Source organism: Nerophis ophidion, linkage group LG05 (assembly GCF_033978795.1).
Source record: "Nerophis ophidion isolate RoL-2023_Sa linkage group LG05, RoL_Noph_v1.0, whole genome shotgun sequence".
In the NCBI taxonomy this organism is placed as follows: Eukaryota; Metazoa; Chordata; class Actinopteri; order Syngnathiformes; family Syngnathidae; genus Nerophis; species Nerophis ophidion.
The window spans coordinates 74,513,325-74,533,510 of NC_084615.1; the positions used below are offsets into that span (position 1 = coordinate 74,513,325).

At 38.5% G+C, this 20,186-nt stretch overlaps 1 protein-coding gene across 1 annotated transcript in view; it reads right to left on the bottom strand.

The window, feature by feature from the left end:
* Positions 1-418: 418 nt before the first annotated feature.
* ergic1 (endoplasmic reticulum-golgi intermediate compartment 1) overlaps positions 419-20,186 on the bottom strand; it is a 38,846-nt gene continuing 19,078 nt past the window's right edge. The window contains exons 3-10 of the mRNA XM_061901977.1: positions 19,276-19,348; positions 16,613-16,707; positions 11,305-11,429; positions 7,136-7,240; positions 6,971-7,031; positions 6,523-6,623; positions 2,536-2,658; positions 419-1,150 (exon numbers count right to left, since the gene is read on the bottom strand). Of these exons, the coding sequence (XP_061757961.1) occupies positions 1,043-1,150; positions 2,536-2,658; positions 6,523-6,623; positions 6,971-7,031; positions 7,136-7,240; positions 11,305-11,429; positions 16,613-16,707; positions 19,276-19,348 (791 nt within the window). The 3' untranslated portion in view covers positions 419-1,042. The remainder of the gene's footprint in view (positions 1,151-2,535; positions 2,659-6,522; positions 6,624-6,970; positions 7,032-7,135; positions 7,241-11,304; positions 11,430-16,612; positions 16,708-19,275; positions 19,349-20,186) is intronic.

Consider the following 20,186-nt stretch of genomic DNA (forward strand, 5'->3'; position numbering starts at 1 on the left):
ATATATATATGTAGGTGTGGGAAAAATCACAAGACTACTTCATCTCTACAGAACTGTTTCATGAGGGGTTCCCTCAATCATCAGGAGAGGAACCCCTCATGAAACAGTTCTGTAGAGATGAAGTAGTCTTGTGATTTTTCCCACACCGATATATTGCGCTCTACCACGGATTCGAGCACTATTCTCTGGATAATCCAATCAAGACATATATATATATATATATATATATATATATATATATATATATATATATATACATATATATATATGTATATATATATGTATATATATATATATATATATATATATATATATATATACTGTATATATGGTTTTTTTCTACATTTTTAGCACTTTATTAGAAACAAAATTTGGATTTTCGTAATAAATAAAAATAATTGTAGTACTTTATCATCAGTCATAGTTCATCTCTTTTAATATTATGACTTCATTCTGATAAGATAAGAATAAAAAGTTTCAACGATATCAGGACAGCAAAGTGTGACCCTACAACACTATGGTAAAAAACCCAGAAAAATACAATCAAAGTGGGCTGATTTGTGGACGTAGTACGATGGCAGTTCTGGTAGAATGTTCCAAAAAGCAAACCATAATCTGCATAGTGTAGTGTGGAGTTTGGGGACAAAATATGTCCACATTATATTGCAGTAAATTGAAAATATAAAAAAATAAGGGATGGGTGTAAAAAAAAAAAAAAAAAAAAAAAGAAATTGTAACGGTAACAGTTGCTGTTTGCATTTGCTTCCTTGGCTGAGCTCTAAAACACAGTAGAGTTGGATGGAGGAAGCAGACATGTGATAGTCACAGGAACGTAGCGAGCCTGAGGGCCGTGTCAGTAAAAAGAGATGGAGCCTGATAGTGAGATCCACAACATGCTGGACCTCCTTCCCTGGGCACCGGGATTTCTTCTTTACAAGGAAGTTGGTACCAGCAGGTTTGGATTCAGCTAACAGGCTACTTTGCACTTATAAATAAGTCATTGGGGAGATGGGGAAAGGGGCCGGGGTTGTTGGTGTAGTCTTCAGGACATTTTCCCAATCTGAATCTTCTTCCAGGCCTCGGACGCGGTGAATATGCAGGAGTCGATGATGCCCGCCACTGTGAACGTCCCTCCCACGATGGCACAGATCTACGCACAGAGTGAAACGATGGGTCACGTTTTGGATGCTTGCGACTAACCTGCCTCTTATCTTAATTAGTGCGCCTGCAGGAACGCAAGCAAGGAGTTGACTCACATATTTTGAGTCATGAGTCACGAGCGCACTGTAAGCACAGTCATCGCTGGCTTTTAAGTTCCGTTAAGTCACCGTGAAACCAAAACAACGGCAATTAGGGCGGAGCAATTTAGTTTTTGTAATTTCAGCAGAAAACCTGCAAATAGGAACAAAATCGTGGTAAAAAGATTCTCAAACATCTTTTAAAAATATTGTCAGTAGCCAATGAAAAGTGAGTGTTGTGGAAAACAATGAGAAAAAACATGCATCTTTAAATCTAAATTGCAAGGTTTTTTTTTCCTTTGGACAACAACTTGAGATAAGTAAAAACAATGATAAATATAAATATTTACATAAACATCACTAACATTTTGAAATATAACTAAAACATTAACATAGGATGTCCTTGCCAGTGTACGGTAAGAATAGGTACAGTAGACTTAGACTTAGACTAAGACTTCCTTTTTCTTGTCATTCAAATTTGAACTTTACAGCACAGATAAGAACGAAATGTTGTTACATAAGTAGGTGGATAAAATATATTTTAGTCCACTGAAAAGCATGTCTCTTCAAATTTTAATTTCTTCACTATTTATCCAAAAAACACTAATCTTTTTTTTATTTTTATTTTTTTTAACTTAAGGACACAAAAAAAAAAACCTTACACAACAGACTCAAACAAAAACAGGTAAAAGTTATAATGATATTTGTAGTAATTAATTATTTACTTTATTATTTATTATCTACATCATTTACAATGGAGTTTGATATTTATCATTTTTGTATTATTACTAATGTTTTATAATAATTTGATAGACAGCAAGAAAACAAAAACACATTTAAAATGTGTAACACATGCTTGGCAGTGGACAGTAACAATGTGTAAATAAACAATGGTGCTATTCAGTGAAAAATATTTGTCTCCGATTATGTTTTTGTTTTTTTATTTTAACCCAAAACAAATTATTTTTTTTAATTTACTGAATCAAAAACTAACTAAATAAATAATACATAATTCACACTCACTTTTAATTGGATAGCAAGAATGGACAAAACTTCGAAAGAATATCTATCTAAATATATATATATATATATATATATATACATATATATATATATATATATATAAACAGCAATCAGCATCAATCATATTTGGCCACTTAAAATGCAAATCTGCATGTAAATCTAGCATTTAGTTCTACTTTTCCTCACCTAAAAGCTCCACATGCTCTCCCTGATAGTCACAATTTATTGACATAAATAAAGTGACGTTTGGTTTCTTGGTATTCAAATGACTCACAGTAGTGATGAAGCGGTAAAGGGGCTGCCTCCTCTCTGTGTATTTCACTGTAATAGGACTGAGGTCGTATCGGAACCAGATGGCCGGTATGATCCTGCCTGTGTGGCTGTAGGCAACATATTCCTGCAAGGACAGTCAAAGTGTGTGTGTGTTAAAGACCAGTCAGAATGATCAGGTAATTGCATCCTTATCTTGAGGTTTTGTAATGTATGAGTCATAAAAGGGTCGTTTTCGGATTAGAAGGAAGAAAATAAGTAACTCCGATGTCATACATGATTCATGAAAAAGGAATCTTCATCAAAATCAGATGAAGTAAGAGGGAGGGAGAAGTTGTGTTTAGCTTTTGCGATACTGTGATGATCCTTAAAGTGTGAGCACAATTCTCAGAAGCATGTTCAGAACTTTTTTTTTTACATTAGTTCCAGTCACTATTAGTGACTTAGCAGGAAAGTGTGCACATCAACGCCGAATTAATAGAGTCGGTATACAAACAATTTAAAAATACCAGGGCTTGTGTTGTGTTTATTCTGAACACAGCACTTCAAGTGTGGATGTTTTTGGTCTTTAGGAAAAAACGGCTACTAAAAATCAGAAGAAGAATTATGGTACGCTGGTGCTAATACCTACAAAAATTGAGCAAAATACTGTGGTTTTGTTTTCACAGAAGAAAACCCTTTCGATTTCCACAGCATGCTTTCGGAACATGTCTTTGAACAGCAGACGTCTCAAACTCGATTTGACCAGGGACCGCTGGGGGTACAGTCTGGTTGAGGCTGGGCTGCGTGAAGTATTCACTTTAGAAATACATTTTAACACTGTGACTAAATGTGTGAACTACTTCAACCATAACTTAACTATAGTAGGCCTTGAGTCATTAAAAATGTAAAATTGTATGTAAAAAAATGCATATTTTCACAGTTGAAATTCCTCAAAGTTCTGAGACACTTCAGTTTGCCAACAGGAAGTTGCTCTTTGTTTTGCCTAGAAGTGTATTGATTCATTTTAACAACGATTCCATCATAATTTGAGGTTGCCAATTTTATTCTGGGACATTATTGATTTATAACAATGTGATCTGAAATGAAAACAATTCAGTAACCTTTTAGCCAAAAATGTAACAAATGTGAAATAATTACTGAATACTTGACATTGCAGCCCAAGTTTCCTATATTCCTGTTGTCTTTTTAAGGCAATTAGGTATAAATTAAATATGGCTACAAACAAGCAAGTAACAACAATTAATGGCCAATGCATTTACATCTTATTGACAAGAGGAAACCTTTTCTGCTTTATGTTATGACGTTTTCAATAAAAGTACAATAACCAACATTTTAACAGTAGATTTACCTGCTATTTTTGCTGTTGTTTTTCAACATGAAAATAATACACATAAAACAGGGCAGTTTTAAAGGACAAGATATTGTATATATTTTTTAAATCATTGCAAAAAAGTAATACAAAAAATAATACAACACTGTACTATCCATCCATCCATTTTCTACCGCTTATTCCCTTTCGGGGTCGCGGGGGGCGCTGGCGCCTATCTCAGCTACAATCGGGCGGAAGGCGGGGTACACCCTGGACAAGTCGCCACCTCATCGCAGGGCCAACACAGATAGACAGACAACATTCACACTCACATTCACACACTAGGGCCAATTTAGTGTTGCCAATCAACCTATCCCCAGGTGCATGTCTTTGGAAGTGGGAGGAAGCCGGAGTACCCGGAGGGAACCCACGCATTCACGGGGAGAACATGCAAACTCCACACAGAAAGATCCCGAGCCTGGATTTGAACCCAGGACTGCAGGACCTTCGTATTGTGAGGCAGACGCACTAACCCCTCTGCCACCGTGAAGCCCACACACGCTATATTTACTACTATACTTACTACTAGTCTCATTTTAATAGACAGATACGGTGGCAGGAAAATGTCACAACAAATGCAAACGCCAAAACACAAGAACTATAAGGCAAACCACAAAAACAAGGAATGGAGTTGGACCAGTTTTTTAGTCATATATATATATTTTTTTCTTTTTCAATAATACTAATATACTATGTTTATTACACCGTTTTCAACCTTCCAACTCGTCGGTGTCAAAATTAGGTCCGCTCTCACTTCCGTTGTGTCCATCACGCCCTTTGGGGTTTAAAGTTGTGTTATGGGTTTTTTTATTGTGTTGTGGCGATTGTGTTTGTTGTGGATTTTGCAATTGTGCTGCAGCTAAAAGTTGTTGTGTTGTTGCTTTAAGATATTACTTTGTGGCGTTTCCATTTTTTGTCACCTGTCTCGGCTTCTGTAGGTATCCGCCATACTTGTTTTGACGACTGATGGCGATGACGCCCCGGACGGGCAGACACACTTGAGTAATGTTTTACGTCTTAATCATTAAAAGTGTTAAACTTTATATAAAGTCTGCATTTTAAATCAAATGTTTGTTTTTTTCTAGCACCAAAAAAATCAATTGATTTCCTTTTAAAACAATGTTGGATCGATAAATATCTTCTAGAAGGTCATCATGCCACGAACAGATCGATGTCGTTGAATTTTAAGAATATAAATCGATGTAGTGGATAAATCATTACACCAGTAGAGTTGCCCAATGCCTGTGATTGTTATTTTTGTACCATTATTGTATTCAGGGGTGCTGGGAAAAAAAAATATTCACATCAGAATCGCAATTTATTACAATTCTGAATTGACACAACCTTTTCAGCAATCTTTTTTTTTTTAAATCTTTTTAAAGCCATCTCTGCTCATATATGTCATAGGTCAGCAGCCAAGGCAGGCTTTTGTAAATAATGTATATACCAAATAATGTTGCGTGAATCGGTTTGGATCACGAATCGATTCTGAATCAAATTGTGATTCCACAAATTGGAATCAAATTGGATCGTGATTTGTTAGTGTTTTGTGTTCTTTCAAATGTGGGATTCACCATTGCCAAAAATATTTTCAATCAATCAATGTTTACTTATATAGCCCTAAATCACTAGTGTCTCAAAGGGCTGCACAAACCACTACGACATCCTCGGTAGGCCCACATGAGGGCAAGGAAAACTCACACCCAGTGGGACGTCGGTAACAATGATGACCCAGTGACTGTTAGCTGTCAAGTGTGCATAGCCTGGAACTACACTCAGCTTCTGGCAGTCTTCAAAGTACCCCAAACCTGCCACAAATGATTGGAGGATGCGGGAAGAACTGTGGTTCACATCGGACTGTCTACACCGCAGTAATTTGAGGACCAGTCATAGAAAATTTAGAGTGAAAAGCAAATTTTATTTTCAGCCGCATACAAAACATTCTAATTTGGATTGTTTCCCTGGCTTCGAGACTCTCCTGAAGGACAGTGTGGCGAAGACACAACAAACTCCCTTATTGTTTTTCATGGACACACACCATGTTGTTGATGATTTTGGACTAGCGACTGCACAATACACTACGGGCTTATACACACACACATCCACTAAAATATATGCCTCACATACACACCCCACCCCCCAAACCAACGCCCTTGACGCAAATCCGATAGGGGTGATGACTGGATTGTCAGCGCCTGAGAGCTGCGGCCTACCATAATGACCCCGAACTCCCCTCCCTTTGTTGCTCGATATCTCGAGATGTATGTAGTGATATTTATATGTGCTTTGCTATGGAGGGTTTTTTTCCCACTCAAGACTGGGCCCCATTAGGAGCCCAGTCTAGATTGTATTTTTTTACTCATCCTTCCCCAGTGTTTACCTTTTTCCCATCTTTTACGGGGCGCCTTATGGCGACCCATCAGCGTTCTTGTTCTGTAACCCTGTACACTGTTTGTCTAATCTTGAACAGGTTTGTGCTGAAAACAAAGTTTCGTTGTACTTGTGCAATGACAATAAAGACAAACCTACCTACCTACCTATTAAGTTAAGTCGAGGGCCCCAAAATATGGGCAAGTTTGAGACCTCATTTTAACAGGGAGAATGAAAAGAGTAAAGCACCTTGTTAGCCACTGTGTACTGGTAGGAGAACCTCCGTCTGCCTGACAGATCTTCATAAACTGTTGGAACGATCTTCAGGATGTAATCGTGTGAGGCCAGCGCTGCAAGGGAAATTTAGGAGTTAGCCTTATTTAAAAATGTTGATATTTTTCATTTACTGTTAATTCCATTCAATAATGTTTTGCAATATGTACATTTTTTACATATTTTTTCTTTTTTTACAAATAATAAATATTATAAATTACATTTTATTCATACCCAGGACCTCAAATTTAAATATGACAACGCAGAGACTACAACACTAGCTGTTAGTTTTCTTTTCAACATTCTATCCATCTGACTTGTTTTGAAACAGGGTTGCATTCAATCCGCCAGCATTTCATTTCCCTGAATCACATCAAACGTGCACTATAATCATGATGAAGAGGTGTAATGTGTAATTACATACGATTAGATGATAGCTTGTCAGCTCCACCCAAAGCATTGAAGGCGCCCTGCACTTTAAGCATCTGTGTGACACAAAGGAGAGGAATGAGGCTTTTTTTTAATGTTTTGTATGTGTGTGTGTGTGTGTGTGTGTGTGCGTGCGTGCGTGCATGCGTGTCATCTCAACCTGAAGCTTTTCCCCAAAGGCCAGCTTGTGGATGATGTGGGTCATGTCAGGACTTTGGGGCTGGGCCGTGGCACTATGTGTGGACACGTGGAAGTTCCCTGGCACCTGATCATACGTGCACGCACACAAATATTATAAACAAAGTAGGAGAGCATGCGTCAGTTAAACCACAAACATCTGCAATACGTATAAATTTACTGGTATGCTTGCACAGTCAAATAGGAGCTAGAAAAAGCTGTGACGTAAAGCTGCCGTCACTTAAATAAGAGCTCTTAGCAATATCGTGCAATATCAGAAATGTAAATATTAATCAATATGTTTATTATTGTGGTTATAGTTTGCAGAGTTGTACAATGGCTATGTATCATACTGAAAGCTGGTTTTCATTTCTCTACTGAGTACTATTACAACCATAATAAGCCAAGAATTATATATATGAAAGCAAATCTTTTTTTTTTTTATTGTTATCTTTAACTGGAAAAGACACAAAAAGGTAGCAGCATGATTGAAGGTGTGGAGGAAATACTAACAAAAATAGACAATTTTCTTTAACGTTTTGCTTATTATCATCATTAATATCTTTGATCTTACCGGTTTTGATGAAAATATATTTTGCACTATTCCAAAGAAGCGTGGTAACTTCTAAAAGGAGACCTATGATATTTTCGTCTTTTCTGATTTATAAAGGATGCAACAGTGTTGAATACTTTGGGTAAATTTTATAGGTTTGTTTGATATACTTTTAATGTTTAGTATTTCCCATTGAAATATTATCTTGAGTCAGAGTCAATGATACTTTGTTAGGAAAGTATTTCTATGTTTACCCTCTTGTTTATTATGTACACAAATGTGTCAGAGTACTTATGATAACAAGACAAAAATCAAATATGGTGATGATTCAGTAATTGTTCGTTTGTTAAATGGATATGCAGTCACGGGTATCGAGCTGTCAGGTGCTGTATCGTTTTCATGGACGTGTCTTCGCAAGACGCAAAATTAAATCATGAAATGCAACCTTACTCGAGCAAAAACAATGCATTTTAATCAGTTAGAATTTTGATACCAACTTCCTTGAACCCGCAACACACAAAGAAGTTGTAGACCTCCATGCTTTTCCAAGTGGTTATTTGTTTTGTCATGTCGACTGATGTCTGGAGCATAAAACTGTTCAATATAATTGGGAATTACACCAACGGATAATAAATCAATCAATCAATCAATGTTTACTTATATAGCCCTAAATCACTAGTGTCTCAAAGGGCTGCACAAACCACAACACAAACCACTACGACATCCTCGGTAGGCCCGCATAAGGGCAAGGAAAACTCACACCCAGTGGGACGTCGGTGACAATGATGACTATGAGAACCTTGGAGAGGAGGAAAGCAATGGATGTCGAGCGGATCTAACATGATACCGTGAAAGTTCAATCCATAATGGATCCAACACAGCCGCGAGAATCCAGTCCAAAGCGGATTCAACACAGCAGCGAGAGTCCCGTTCACAGCGGAGCCAGCAGGAAACCATCCGAAGCGGAGGCGGATCAGCAGCGCAGAGATGTCCCCAGCCGATACACAGGCAAGCAGTACATGGCCACCGGATCGGACCGGACCCCCTCCACAAGGGATAATCCTTGATATCACTTGACAAATCTTTTTTTGATCAATTCTAGGGAGCTATTCCATCGCATAGTTTGATTTTTTGGTCGTATCCGCTTTTTGCATGAAGATCTAGGCCCCTTGCGGACTAAGAGAGTTTGCCCACTGCTTGCTACACAACAACAGCCATATCGGCTTGGTTGAGCACCAAAGTTTGTAACTTATGAGAAGAAGTCACCAGACATAATACGAGCAATGGGAAATTTTAAGTAAAGCTCTTAACCATGAGCTCTGTATGAGGCCAGCTGAGTTCGAGGAAACACAAAAAAGTAGGATTAAGTATTATTTTCATATGACCTTGGCGTAACATAAATGTTGCTAAGCAGCTGTTTTTTTATTGCAGCTCTTTATCAATCACTGAGTGTGTGCAGGTGTATCTAAAGTTGTGACAAGGTAAATCTATATGTTTATGAAGTTTAATTTTGACAATGTCTGGAACAAAAATAGTGGCGACGACTTAAAGATGTATATTTCAACAGTGCATATTTTTTTAAAGATAAACTCAATCTGGTAGTGCATCCACAAATGAACATTTATGCAAAACATAGGTAATATAAAAGTGACTGTGGAGAAACATGTATACCAAAGCAAATCCTAAATCAGGGTTACCCACACATTCATTTATTTGTGTCGGCCCGCCACTAAAGAATTACGGCCGCCACAAAAAAATTATTTAAAAATATAATTAAATATATATATATATATTTTTTCCCGGCTTTTTACTCGCTCGACCGCTCATAAAAGCAATGGGACTCTGTCTGTGAATGGAGCTTAAAGTTACATATTAAATAAATATGAAAATATTATATAAATATGTATATAAATATGTACATAGAGTGTTGTAATTATATTCCAACTCCGCGTTCTTCTTGGTCATCGCCGCCGCCGCTGCCTCCCCCCATCAATAACCCCCCCTTCCCCCCAACCCCCCTCCTCCACCCGACCACACCACCACAAATAGATGCCTCACCTGTGGGAAACACTGCTAAATATATATTTTATCGAGAACAGAAGTCTAAAATAGGGGATCTGCAAACCCTAAGGGATCAGCAGAGATACTCAAGGGGCGTACACCTTAATATATTAGTTTTTTACCCACCTGCAATTTTTCCACATATTTATATGCCTTTTAATAACATTGGTTTATAAATGGCAGTGACAAGACCACCCCACTGTATTGTGCAAGTTTAAAATAAAAACATAAATGAATAATTATAATGTGTTAATAATAGTTGTAGCATTAACGATAGCTAGATATTAGCACTCAAATTGCAAGCTAGCTATTAGCGGAACATTGTACCTTAGTATTGCAGTTACAAGGTACCATTCGAATCAGTTTATTTTAAAACAGCATTTTATGCAAGATATATAAGGAAGGGGTCCCTGCTCTATCTCTCCATCAATTTGGGGGTCATTGGCCTGGAAAAGGTTGACGACCCCTGATCTAAACCACAAGGAAGTGTTTTAAATCTTCGACCCAACTCTCTCCTTTGAGTCACACATTAAAAGCGTTACTAAAACGACCTTCTTTCATCTCCGTAATATCGCGAAAATTCGCTCCATTTTGTCCACTAAAGACGCTGAGATCATTATCCATGCGTTTGTTACGTCTCGTCGCGATTACTGTAACGTATTATTTTCGGGTCTCCCCATGTCTAGCATTAAAAGATTACAGTTGGTACAAAATGCGGCTGCTAGACTTTTGACAAGAAAACGAAAGTTTGATCACATTACGCCTGTACTGGCTCACCTGCACTGGCTTCCTGTGCACTTAAGATGTGACTTTAAGGTTTTACTACTTACGTATAAAATACTACATGGTCTAGCTCCATCCTATCTTGCCGATTGTATTGTACCATATGTCCCGGCAAGAAATCTGCGTTCAAAAGACTCCGGCTTATTAGTGATTCCAAGGTTTCTCATAGTCAGCATCTGGATGTGAATTCTCCCTGCCCACTGGGTGTGAGTTTTCCTTGCCCTTTTGTGGGTTCTTCCGAGGATGTTGTAGTCGTAATGATTTGTGCAGTCCTTTGAGACATTTGTGATTTGGGGCTATATAAATAAACATTGATTGATTGATAAATGTACATTAAATTCTTCCCGTTTAACAATTACGTTTAAAACATTGGCTATGCCTGTAGAGACAAATGGTATGAGTAATTCTGGACATTAATGTTTTGCAGCCGGAAGATGCATATTCACCAAAGAAAAATGAATTTTAACTTAAACGTTTGTCTAGGATATGCATCATTTTAGAATGAATGTTGCGGGAAAACGTACTGTAGCTAACAATTAACAACTCGTGGGTCGGAAAACTCAACGTTCTTCACCCTCCGGACGACAAACAGTCTCACTCGACACGTTTGCAATTATTCCACGGACGAACGTGTTAAACGTACAACTGCTGGGTTAATGATTGTGTGATTTGCGGACAGACTGACGCATGAGACACTTGTGGGACATGGCGGGCTACACACTTTCCAGACACCAGAAGAAACAATAGAGAATTACTTTGTTGATGGTAAATTCTCCTTCAAAGCGGCAACCGGCTCCTTGGCTGAGAGGAACTTTCATGGAGTTGTCAATGTGGCCGACCTCATGGCGGCCCATCTCATCTTGGATGTCCAACCCTACCACTGGAAGACAGTGTGCAGTGTCCTATTTAGGTTTTTACAGCTCAAATCACGTGATCCATTCAGAAAAAACGTAGCAAAAAATTACATACAAGGACAATGTAATTGTTTGAGTGGATTATGTCAAGAAAATAACAGCAGAGAAAAAACATGTGTCAAATGGGGTCATGTTTTTGAGACACTCTAAATAATGTACAGGTTCAGAAGTGTTCAAATGATAGCTTTTCTGCCTCTGTAATTTCATTAGAAACTTAAAATACAAATCAAGATGTGTATTGAGGATGTTCAGTTTAAAAACCAAATGGGTGTTTTTTTAAATAGTGGTTTAATATTGGGTTAACAGAGCATACATTCCCTTTTTTGAATAGAAAAGATCAGATTCAGATCACAATATAAGTCATTAAAGAATACATTTATTTGTCCATTTAATTAATAAATGGATTAAGTAGCCTGATCTTATTTATCCTATTTACACAACGGGATGTCCTTTCTGTCTTCATGTAAATGGTAATTGGATCATACTTGTGTACCGCATTCTGCCTTCAAGGTACTCAAAGCGCATCAAGAGCAACTGGGGATTCAGTTTCTAGCTGAAAGATACTTCAACATGGTCAAAGGGGCACTTAGAATCAAACCCGTAACCATGAAGTTGGGGGCGAACCACTCTACTAGTCGTGCGTTTATTCTCTCCACCTCTACACATAGCATGTGAGGAAATAACTGCATTAATTACGTCATACATCTATATATCAAGGTTACCTTTTTTTATGCAGTGACAATTATTTTCTATTATGAAAGAATGTGGTTAACAAAAGTATTGCATTACATTCAGCTACGCAGTGTGCATGCACGCCTGTGTGAGCATGTATGTGTGAGTGTTCATCAACCCTTCAAATCCGTAAACAAAGGAAAAAATACTTGTGTCGTTTAGTCATAATAAAGTATTGCAATACATTCAGCAATACATTCAGCTACGCTGTGTGCATGCATGCCTGTGTGAGCATGTTTGTGTGAGTGTTCATCAACCCTTCAAAGCCGTAAACCAAAGGAAAAATACTTGTGTCGTTTAGTCGTAATAGTTTTGGTCAAAGAAAATAGTATGCTGCTTAAAATGTCAATCTCTGAATGGTTATTTTTTCATTGTTTTTGTGAAACCTATTAAATTAAAACACGATTAGTTTATTTTAAAGCCCCTGTGGTTAAAAAAACTGCATGCTTCAATCATCATTGACTTGCTACTTCTCATAAAAAGAATTTGTCTCAAAAGTTATTTCAACATTATTTTCCAGAATATGTGCCTAGGAGTTCAGTTAAGTATAAATATATCTTTCTAAAGGTGACTAATGTGGAAATGTTGGCCCCAACCCACCTTTTTTTGTTTGTGTTTTTCCATCGTCACTAACCACTATTTGTGTACCGCATTGGCACGCAAGCAGTGGCCTATTTTCAGCGTCTGGCTGTGTCGACTGTGATGTCTGTTAAAGACCTCCACATGCCGTACATTTGACCTTTGACATCTGAGGCATCTTGAACTCCCCCCTCCCCCACCTTTTAATGCTGATCTCAAAATACATCTCAGAAATGAAGGTGGGTTTCTCCTTTTTAAGAGATTTTGAAGGAGCACAAAGATGTAAGTGTGGGCTGGGGGAGAAGATGAGGTTATTTAGAGGCGGGTTCTGTTTTTCGACAAAGTCATGCATCAAGGTCTGGCAACATGCTAAAAATCAGAAAGAATGGTGATGTTTAACTCTGCAACAGCAAATAAGAGACATGTGATCAGTGAAGTTTGTCCTGCATCCTTGACACATAATTATCGGAAAGGACGCAGTCATCTCGCTCTCCTTGCATCAATGGGACACACCTCCTGTTACCCACTAAAAACGATACATTGTGTTTAAAATCACAGTAACTAGGAGGGTTGCAACCATTCGGTGACGTTGTCGACATGAAATCATTAACATTTGTCACCGACAAAATTCCTTTGCCGATAATGTTGGGTGACGTCATCGCTCGTGTTTTTACGGACGTCAGACATCTGAAGGACGTGATCTCCGATTGTCCTCGGTGAGATAGTAAGTTTGTTAGGTAGTTAGTAGCAACATAGAGATGAAAATATGTGGGAAAAGTATTAATTTTACTAGCCGAAATGTGCCAGCGAAAGTTTGTCAGTCCGATAAAGTTAAAAAAGAGATTGGAACATTCAACGTTATTGGATCAATAACACAATACCGAAACATCTTTAAAGAACAATATACCTGTCAATATAGAGTCTTGATACCTATGAGGAAATTTTTAAACACCACATCATCATCACATAACATTATTTTATTTAAGAAAGCTGGATAGATTTAATGGCATTTTGTTGTTATTGGTGCTGTTTTGACTGTCATTTATATGAAGTAATCTTTGTTTTTATCAGAAAGTTTTCCTGCCTTTTTCCTGTACGATCAGTGCCAAAATGTATACAGTATATCTATTTTTATATTGCTATTTTTATCTTTGGCATGAAAATTATTATGTAACAACATCTTTTAGTATTTTTTGGTTCTTTGTTGTTGCTATTTTTGTATTATGACAATTTATTATTGGATCATGTTGTACTGCATTTTAATCGTTTGTTCTGTGGTTGTGTGATGTTTTTTGCCTGGACCCCAGGAAGAATAGTCTCCACTGCGGTGTAGACTAATGGGGATCCTTAATAAACTAAACTAAACTCCAAAAAAAAAAAAGCCAGAGCTTGGTCCGCATTGCCGGCAGTAAGTCGGACACATTTCCAGTGAGGGTTGGACTCCGCCAAGGCTGTCCTTTGTCACCGATTCTGTTCATAACTTTTATGGACAGAATTTCTAGGCGCAGTCAAGGCGTTGAGGGGTTCCGGTTTGGTGACCGCAGGATTAGGTCTCTGCTTTTTGCAGATGATGTGGTCCTGATGGCTTCATCTGACCGGGATCTTCAGCTCTCGCTGGATCGGTTCGCAGCCGAGTGTGAAGCGACCGGAATGAGAATCAGCACCTCCAAGTCCGAGTCCATGGTTCTCGCCCGGAAAAGGGTGGAATGCCATCTCCGGGTTGGGGAGGAGACCCTGCCCCAAGTGGAGGAGTTCAAGTACCTAGGAGTCTTGTTCACGAGTGAGGGAAGAGTGGATCGTGAGATCGACAGGCGGATCGGTGCGGCGTCTTCAGTAATGTGGACGTTGTACCGATCCGTTGTGGTGAAGAAGGAGCTGAGCCGGAAGGCAAAGCTCTCAATTTACCGGTCGATCTACGTTCCCATCCTCACCTATGGTCATGAGCTTCGGGTCATGACCGAAAGGATAAGATCACGGGTACAAGCGGCCGAAATGAATTTCCTCCGCCGTGTGGCGGGGCTCTCCCTTAGAGATAGGGTGAGAAGCTCTGCCATCCGGGAGGAACTCAAAGTAAAGCCGCTGCTCCTCCACATGGAGAGGAGCCAGATGAGGTGGTTCGGGCATCTGGTCAGGATGCCACCCGAACGCCTCCCTAGGGAGGTGTTTAGGGCACGTCCAACCGGTAGGAGGCCACGGGGAAGACCCAGGACACGTTGGGAAGACTATGTCTCCCGGCTGGCCTGGGAACGCCTCGGGATCCCCCGGGAAGAGCTAGACGAAGTGGCTGGGGAGAGGGAAGTCTGGGTTTCCCTGCTTAGGCTGTTGCCTCCGCGACCCGACCTCGGATAAGCGGAAGATGATGGATGGATGGATGGATGGTTTTCCTGCCCTTGATTTAAATGGACAAAAGTTTAATATAGTTGTTACCTTGTAACAGCCTAAAAGCAGCCCAGTAGCAGTCTAAATAAATATTTCTGAACAAGGTAGTAATCATTATTGTTAGTTAACACATGCCGAAACAGAGCTCAAGCTATATCTAAAAGCCGATGACTATATTGGAGGCACTGAATGTGTATGTGTCATAATCCGATTAGTCGACTAATCCTTAAACTAGTTGATGACGAGTCGACAATCAAAATAGTCGTTAGTTGCAGCACTAGTAACTAGCAAAGGAAAACTTGGTGACAGCAGACTAGACAAGCGCTGTTACAACCCACTGTGCATCCGCTCAGCACAGACGCGCTCACAGTACACAGTATCACAACATGCTAGTTAAGCCGCTACCAAAACAAATACGGGTTCAATTTTAACAATTAACACGTATGTCATCGTAAATAAGACCAACTGCTCGGTGCTGTGCTCATTCGTGTCAATGGTATTTTAAAGTTTAGGGGATGTGCTGTAATGTGTTGGAAAAACATAGTGCTGTGGCAGTGATGAAAAGTACTTTGATTGGCGAGTGACATTTTCCTATGACGGCATTTGTGAACATTTCAAATGTTATTTCATTCCTAATACGTATTAAACAAATGCAAATTGTAACCATTTCATACCATGCCATAATCAAAAGAGTTTAACACTACATTTTAAGAAAAATAAGACTATTTAGAATTGTCCTTTTAATTGGGGACCAAATGAACTTTCCATTGACACACTCAAATCACGACCTGCGGGTTCTGGGACTCACTAAATTGCAAACCGAACAACTTCACTGTGTGATGATGACATTATTTCCTATAAGCACATTTGCAATGGATGTCGATCATTAAAGAAGCTGCAAAAATATAAAATTGTATATCTCAGGCATGATGGCCAGATTGTGTCTTGCAAATGAGCAGTCAGTACTTTAATTTGTCTTTTCTTTGGTGTCTTTTGAGTGATCTTGTCATAACACAACGTCAGCAGCTCCCTGCCTGCATGCTAAGGTGTCTTTCACAGCCCGATTTATTAGAGTTGCCATTTTGGTTAGCGTTGAGTCAATCTGTGGCCTCATGTTACCAATGAATGTTTGAGGCTTCTGGTTGCTTGTTTGATTTGTCGCAGGGAGGCATAGTTTTGAAGGCGAGTCATGAGGAGAGAAAATAAACTACCAACAGAGACCACTTGGGCACAGCAAACAAGTGCCAGACTTTAAGATATGCGTGGCACAGGATGCCAGAACATAGGCCCTGTAAGCAAATCACCCTGACACTTTAACTAGGTTGTGCAAATAAAAGGGTGTGGTGAATAACACCGTCTGACACAAAGGGCAAAGAGGCTTATAGACAACATGAAACTGACAACACACAAGTGGAAGGCAGAGAAATGATAAATGTGTATATATTTTGTAAATACTCACAATCACAGTGTAAGTTTGGCAAACTGATGTTTAAACTCACTTCTATCTTCCCACCACTGTCTTTATCTGGGTCATCCACATACAGTTCATTTACACTGGGAATGCAAGAAGAAAGAACATTGGTTACAATCCAATCAGAAAATACATAACTGGTAAAAAAAATCCAAAACAATTTTTTAATTCAGCAAATTACTTATTGGGGATCACATGGTATTCTAGCATTAGTGTCCAATGAAACACCTAAAGCCAGATGTTCCTGATATTGTTCATACAAAGTATACAGTTCAAAATTCAACCAAAACCTTAAAGAATGTGCCTCTAAACTTGCCCAAAACTCCAAAATAAAAAAGGATCAGCCTCAACAAGAGTTGTCAAAGGGCAACTGCACTTTTTTGGAATTTCTGACAAGAACACATGTGTTTTTATTCTTTATTTTGTGGGGAGGTGGTTAAAGACTACAAAAAAAGAGAAACAAGAAACATCTTCAAACCTTCATCAACATTTTATATAAACATTGCATGTATATATATATATATATATATACACACACATATAATGTAGTAACAGACACATTCATAACAATATGTATTATGTAAATATTTCTGGTATTTTGGTCATTGTAAGCAATACCAAAACTTCTTTCCTCAGCGCATTTATTTCTGTTTCCTTAGCAACGATTGATTGATTGATAGATTGATACTTTTATTAGTAGATTGCACAGTACAGTACATATTCCATACAATTGACCACTAAATGGTAACACCCAAATAAGTTTTTCAACTTGTTTAAGTCGGGGTCCACGTTAATCAATTCATGGTAACGCACTTCCGACTTCCAAAAACCAATGTGTGTTCCTACTTCAGGAAACAAAGGTATGTTCTAATCATGGTAGACTTGTAACACACAACGAAAACGACAATTTTTGAACAAATGAGGATTCACAACCATATCTTTTTGAACCTGAATATACAAAGGATGAACTGCTGGTTATAGATGCGAGCACTAAGACAGGGTGAAACGTTGGAGCAGACGGAAGCCGAGAGAGTGACGTCGCCATGACTGGAGACTGCAGATGTTGAACTTTGAGCCAAGCCATGCCGAAATAAATGGCGTGCTTACCCAAATCACCCGGAAACGACCCTTGCCAGCTTAAGCAAACAGACAACTGTCCATCGAGTAAGTCATTATTACGGTATGTTAATCATGATACATCACCGTACAACTACAGTACATACGCTGTTGAAAACATAAAATATGGGCTAATACTTTACAGATCCTGTAATTTGATTTTTTTCAGTCAGTACAGATCGCTGTTCTATCACATTGTATTGTACATTAAAAACTCAAAAGCCATTCAGCTGTTTACGCAGTTGCAAGCTTACATCTTGCAGTAGCTAGCTTATGGCTAGTGCTGTAACAAGGAAATGTGTTACTGCGCTAGCAAAACAGTTTGTCTGTGTTCACTCTTGCAATAACAATGTCGCGACAGCTTGGTTGTTAAACAGGTTACGGAACGCAAATTAAGTATTGTTGGCAGTTTTTGAATGTATTTTCAAAGGGATTTAGAGGAAGAATAGATTGCTTGCATTAGCTGCATTGCATTGCATTACCATGAATTGATTAACATGGACCCCAACTTAAACAAGTTGAAAAACTTATTCGGGTGTTACCATTTAGTGGTCAATTGTACGGCATATGTACTGAACTGTGCAACCTACTAATAAAAGTATCAATCAATTAATCAATCAATCAATGCTAGATACATAGAACAAAACAATTATTACAAGTTAAAATGCAATACAAAAAAAACACTTGTCTTCTTGTCGTTCATAATGATAGCGAACGATACGCAAAATTGAAAAAAAGTGTAGTTCCCCTTTAAGTAATGAACACTAGAAGAGAAGACAAATATACACTAAAAAATACATGAAATAAGAGGAGCCACAAAAACCTGATTGGTTATAAAAGTTAGGAAGACAGTTTCATTTTGAATATGTTTCATAATAAAAACTGCAGCCAATAACTTTTTTACACTTTTTTTTTTTTTTTAAAGGAAATTTGTGAGGTCACGCAGTGATGCAATTTACATTAAAAGTGAATGTTTTATTGTGCAAAATGCTGTTTTTGCCTTCTCACTTTTATGATGGACTTTGTTTGAATATTTAATTTTCCATTACTTTATATTATTATTCCCTATTACATTGTTTTGGAACGTGGAATAAAATCTGTTCACATTTTTTTTTAAATTCTGCAGAAACAATGAAAACAAGTGGAGATACATGTTTTTCATTGGACAATAAAGATGGTTTATTTCAGTACAGTATCTTAACAGACCTGTGCACCTATTGGGAGTATGTTGTTGGCCCATATTGGAAGACGTGTATCTGGGCCAGCAAAATTTCCGTGCCGTCACACCTCACTTAATGCCTTGCTTAATTACACATTGCCTCGGGGCTGATGCACGTACAAAGCCGATTTCCTGTGACAAAACAGACTGCGGCCATTGGCAATAACCGGCACAAAGTGTCAAAATGAGGGCAGTGACATTTGTGATGACGTCCCGGTGTTGTGAATACTGGACTGCGGGTCTTGTACAAGTGTAGCAACAAATCCATCCAGGATGTTACAACATATACTCACATTTAGCAAACTGCGATACCTACATTTCAGTGGCTATGAATCCAGTCAACTCTGAGAGGAAGAGGAAAAGTATGAAGACACAGCAAAGGATGGAAACTGTGGGGCAAAGGAGAGCAGAATGTGAATGAAGACCTTGTTTCAAACACACAAAAATACACACGTCAATCTTACACATGTGAATCTCTTATTACATGACTATTTTTAAAGAATGATGCAAACCAAATGAGCTAATGTGTGGCATGGAGGAGGCGAGGTTGGACGTGGGACGTGCGGTGCTGACATTATTGAAATGGCTGAGGCTGGAAATAGTTTCCGTGAATAGCAGCTCTAATGGTGGTGCAAAGCTTGCTGTAACACTGCTTTTTAGACACCCTCCTCCACTAATTACACATTAAATGCCATCGCAGTCATTCAGTCCTGCTTATTTGAGTTTCCGGAGACAAAGTAACCACCCTTTGCTTAAAGTCACAAAACCTTGAAGTTCCAACTGCTGTCACAGAGCGTATTTTTTTGAATACTGGCTGTGGCATTTATTTACTCAATTGTCGGGTGTACCTGGCATATTTTTGAAGGTGGGGTCGATATGAGGATAGCTTTTATTTGTTTACGTTGACAACTATTTAAGACTGAAGATTGACGACCAATATTTGAACAAATATGGCATTTTACTGTTAACAGATACTTCACAATTTATTTTACAAAAGTGACAGACGAGGGCAGGGAAATTGAACCCAATTGTTTAGGGGGCCACATTTCCAGACATCCAAAGACTGGGGGGTACGGACTTCTCCCTTCACTATCAGTTTTTTTCCATATATTCCGTAGAACCAGGGACCTCTACAGTTTGATTCCACACAAATTGACTTTGGTCTATTTATTTTGTAAGTTACAGTAGTGCTTTGTTGTTTTTAAGGAACTTCTGCAAAAAAGCTAT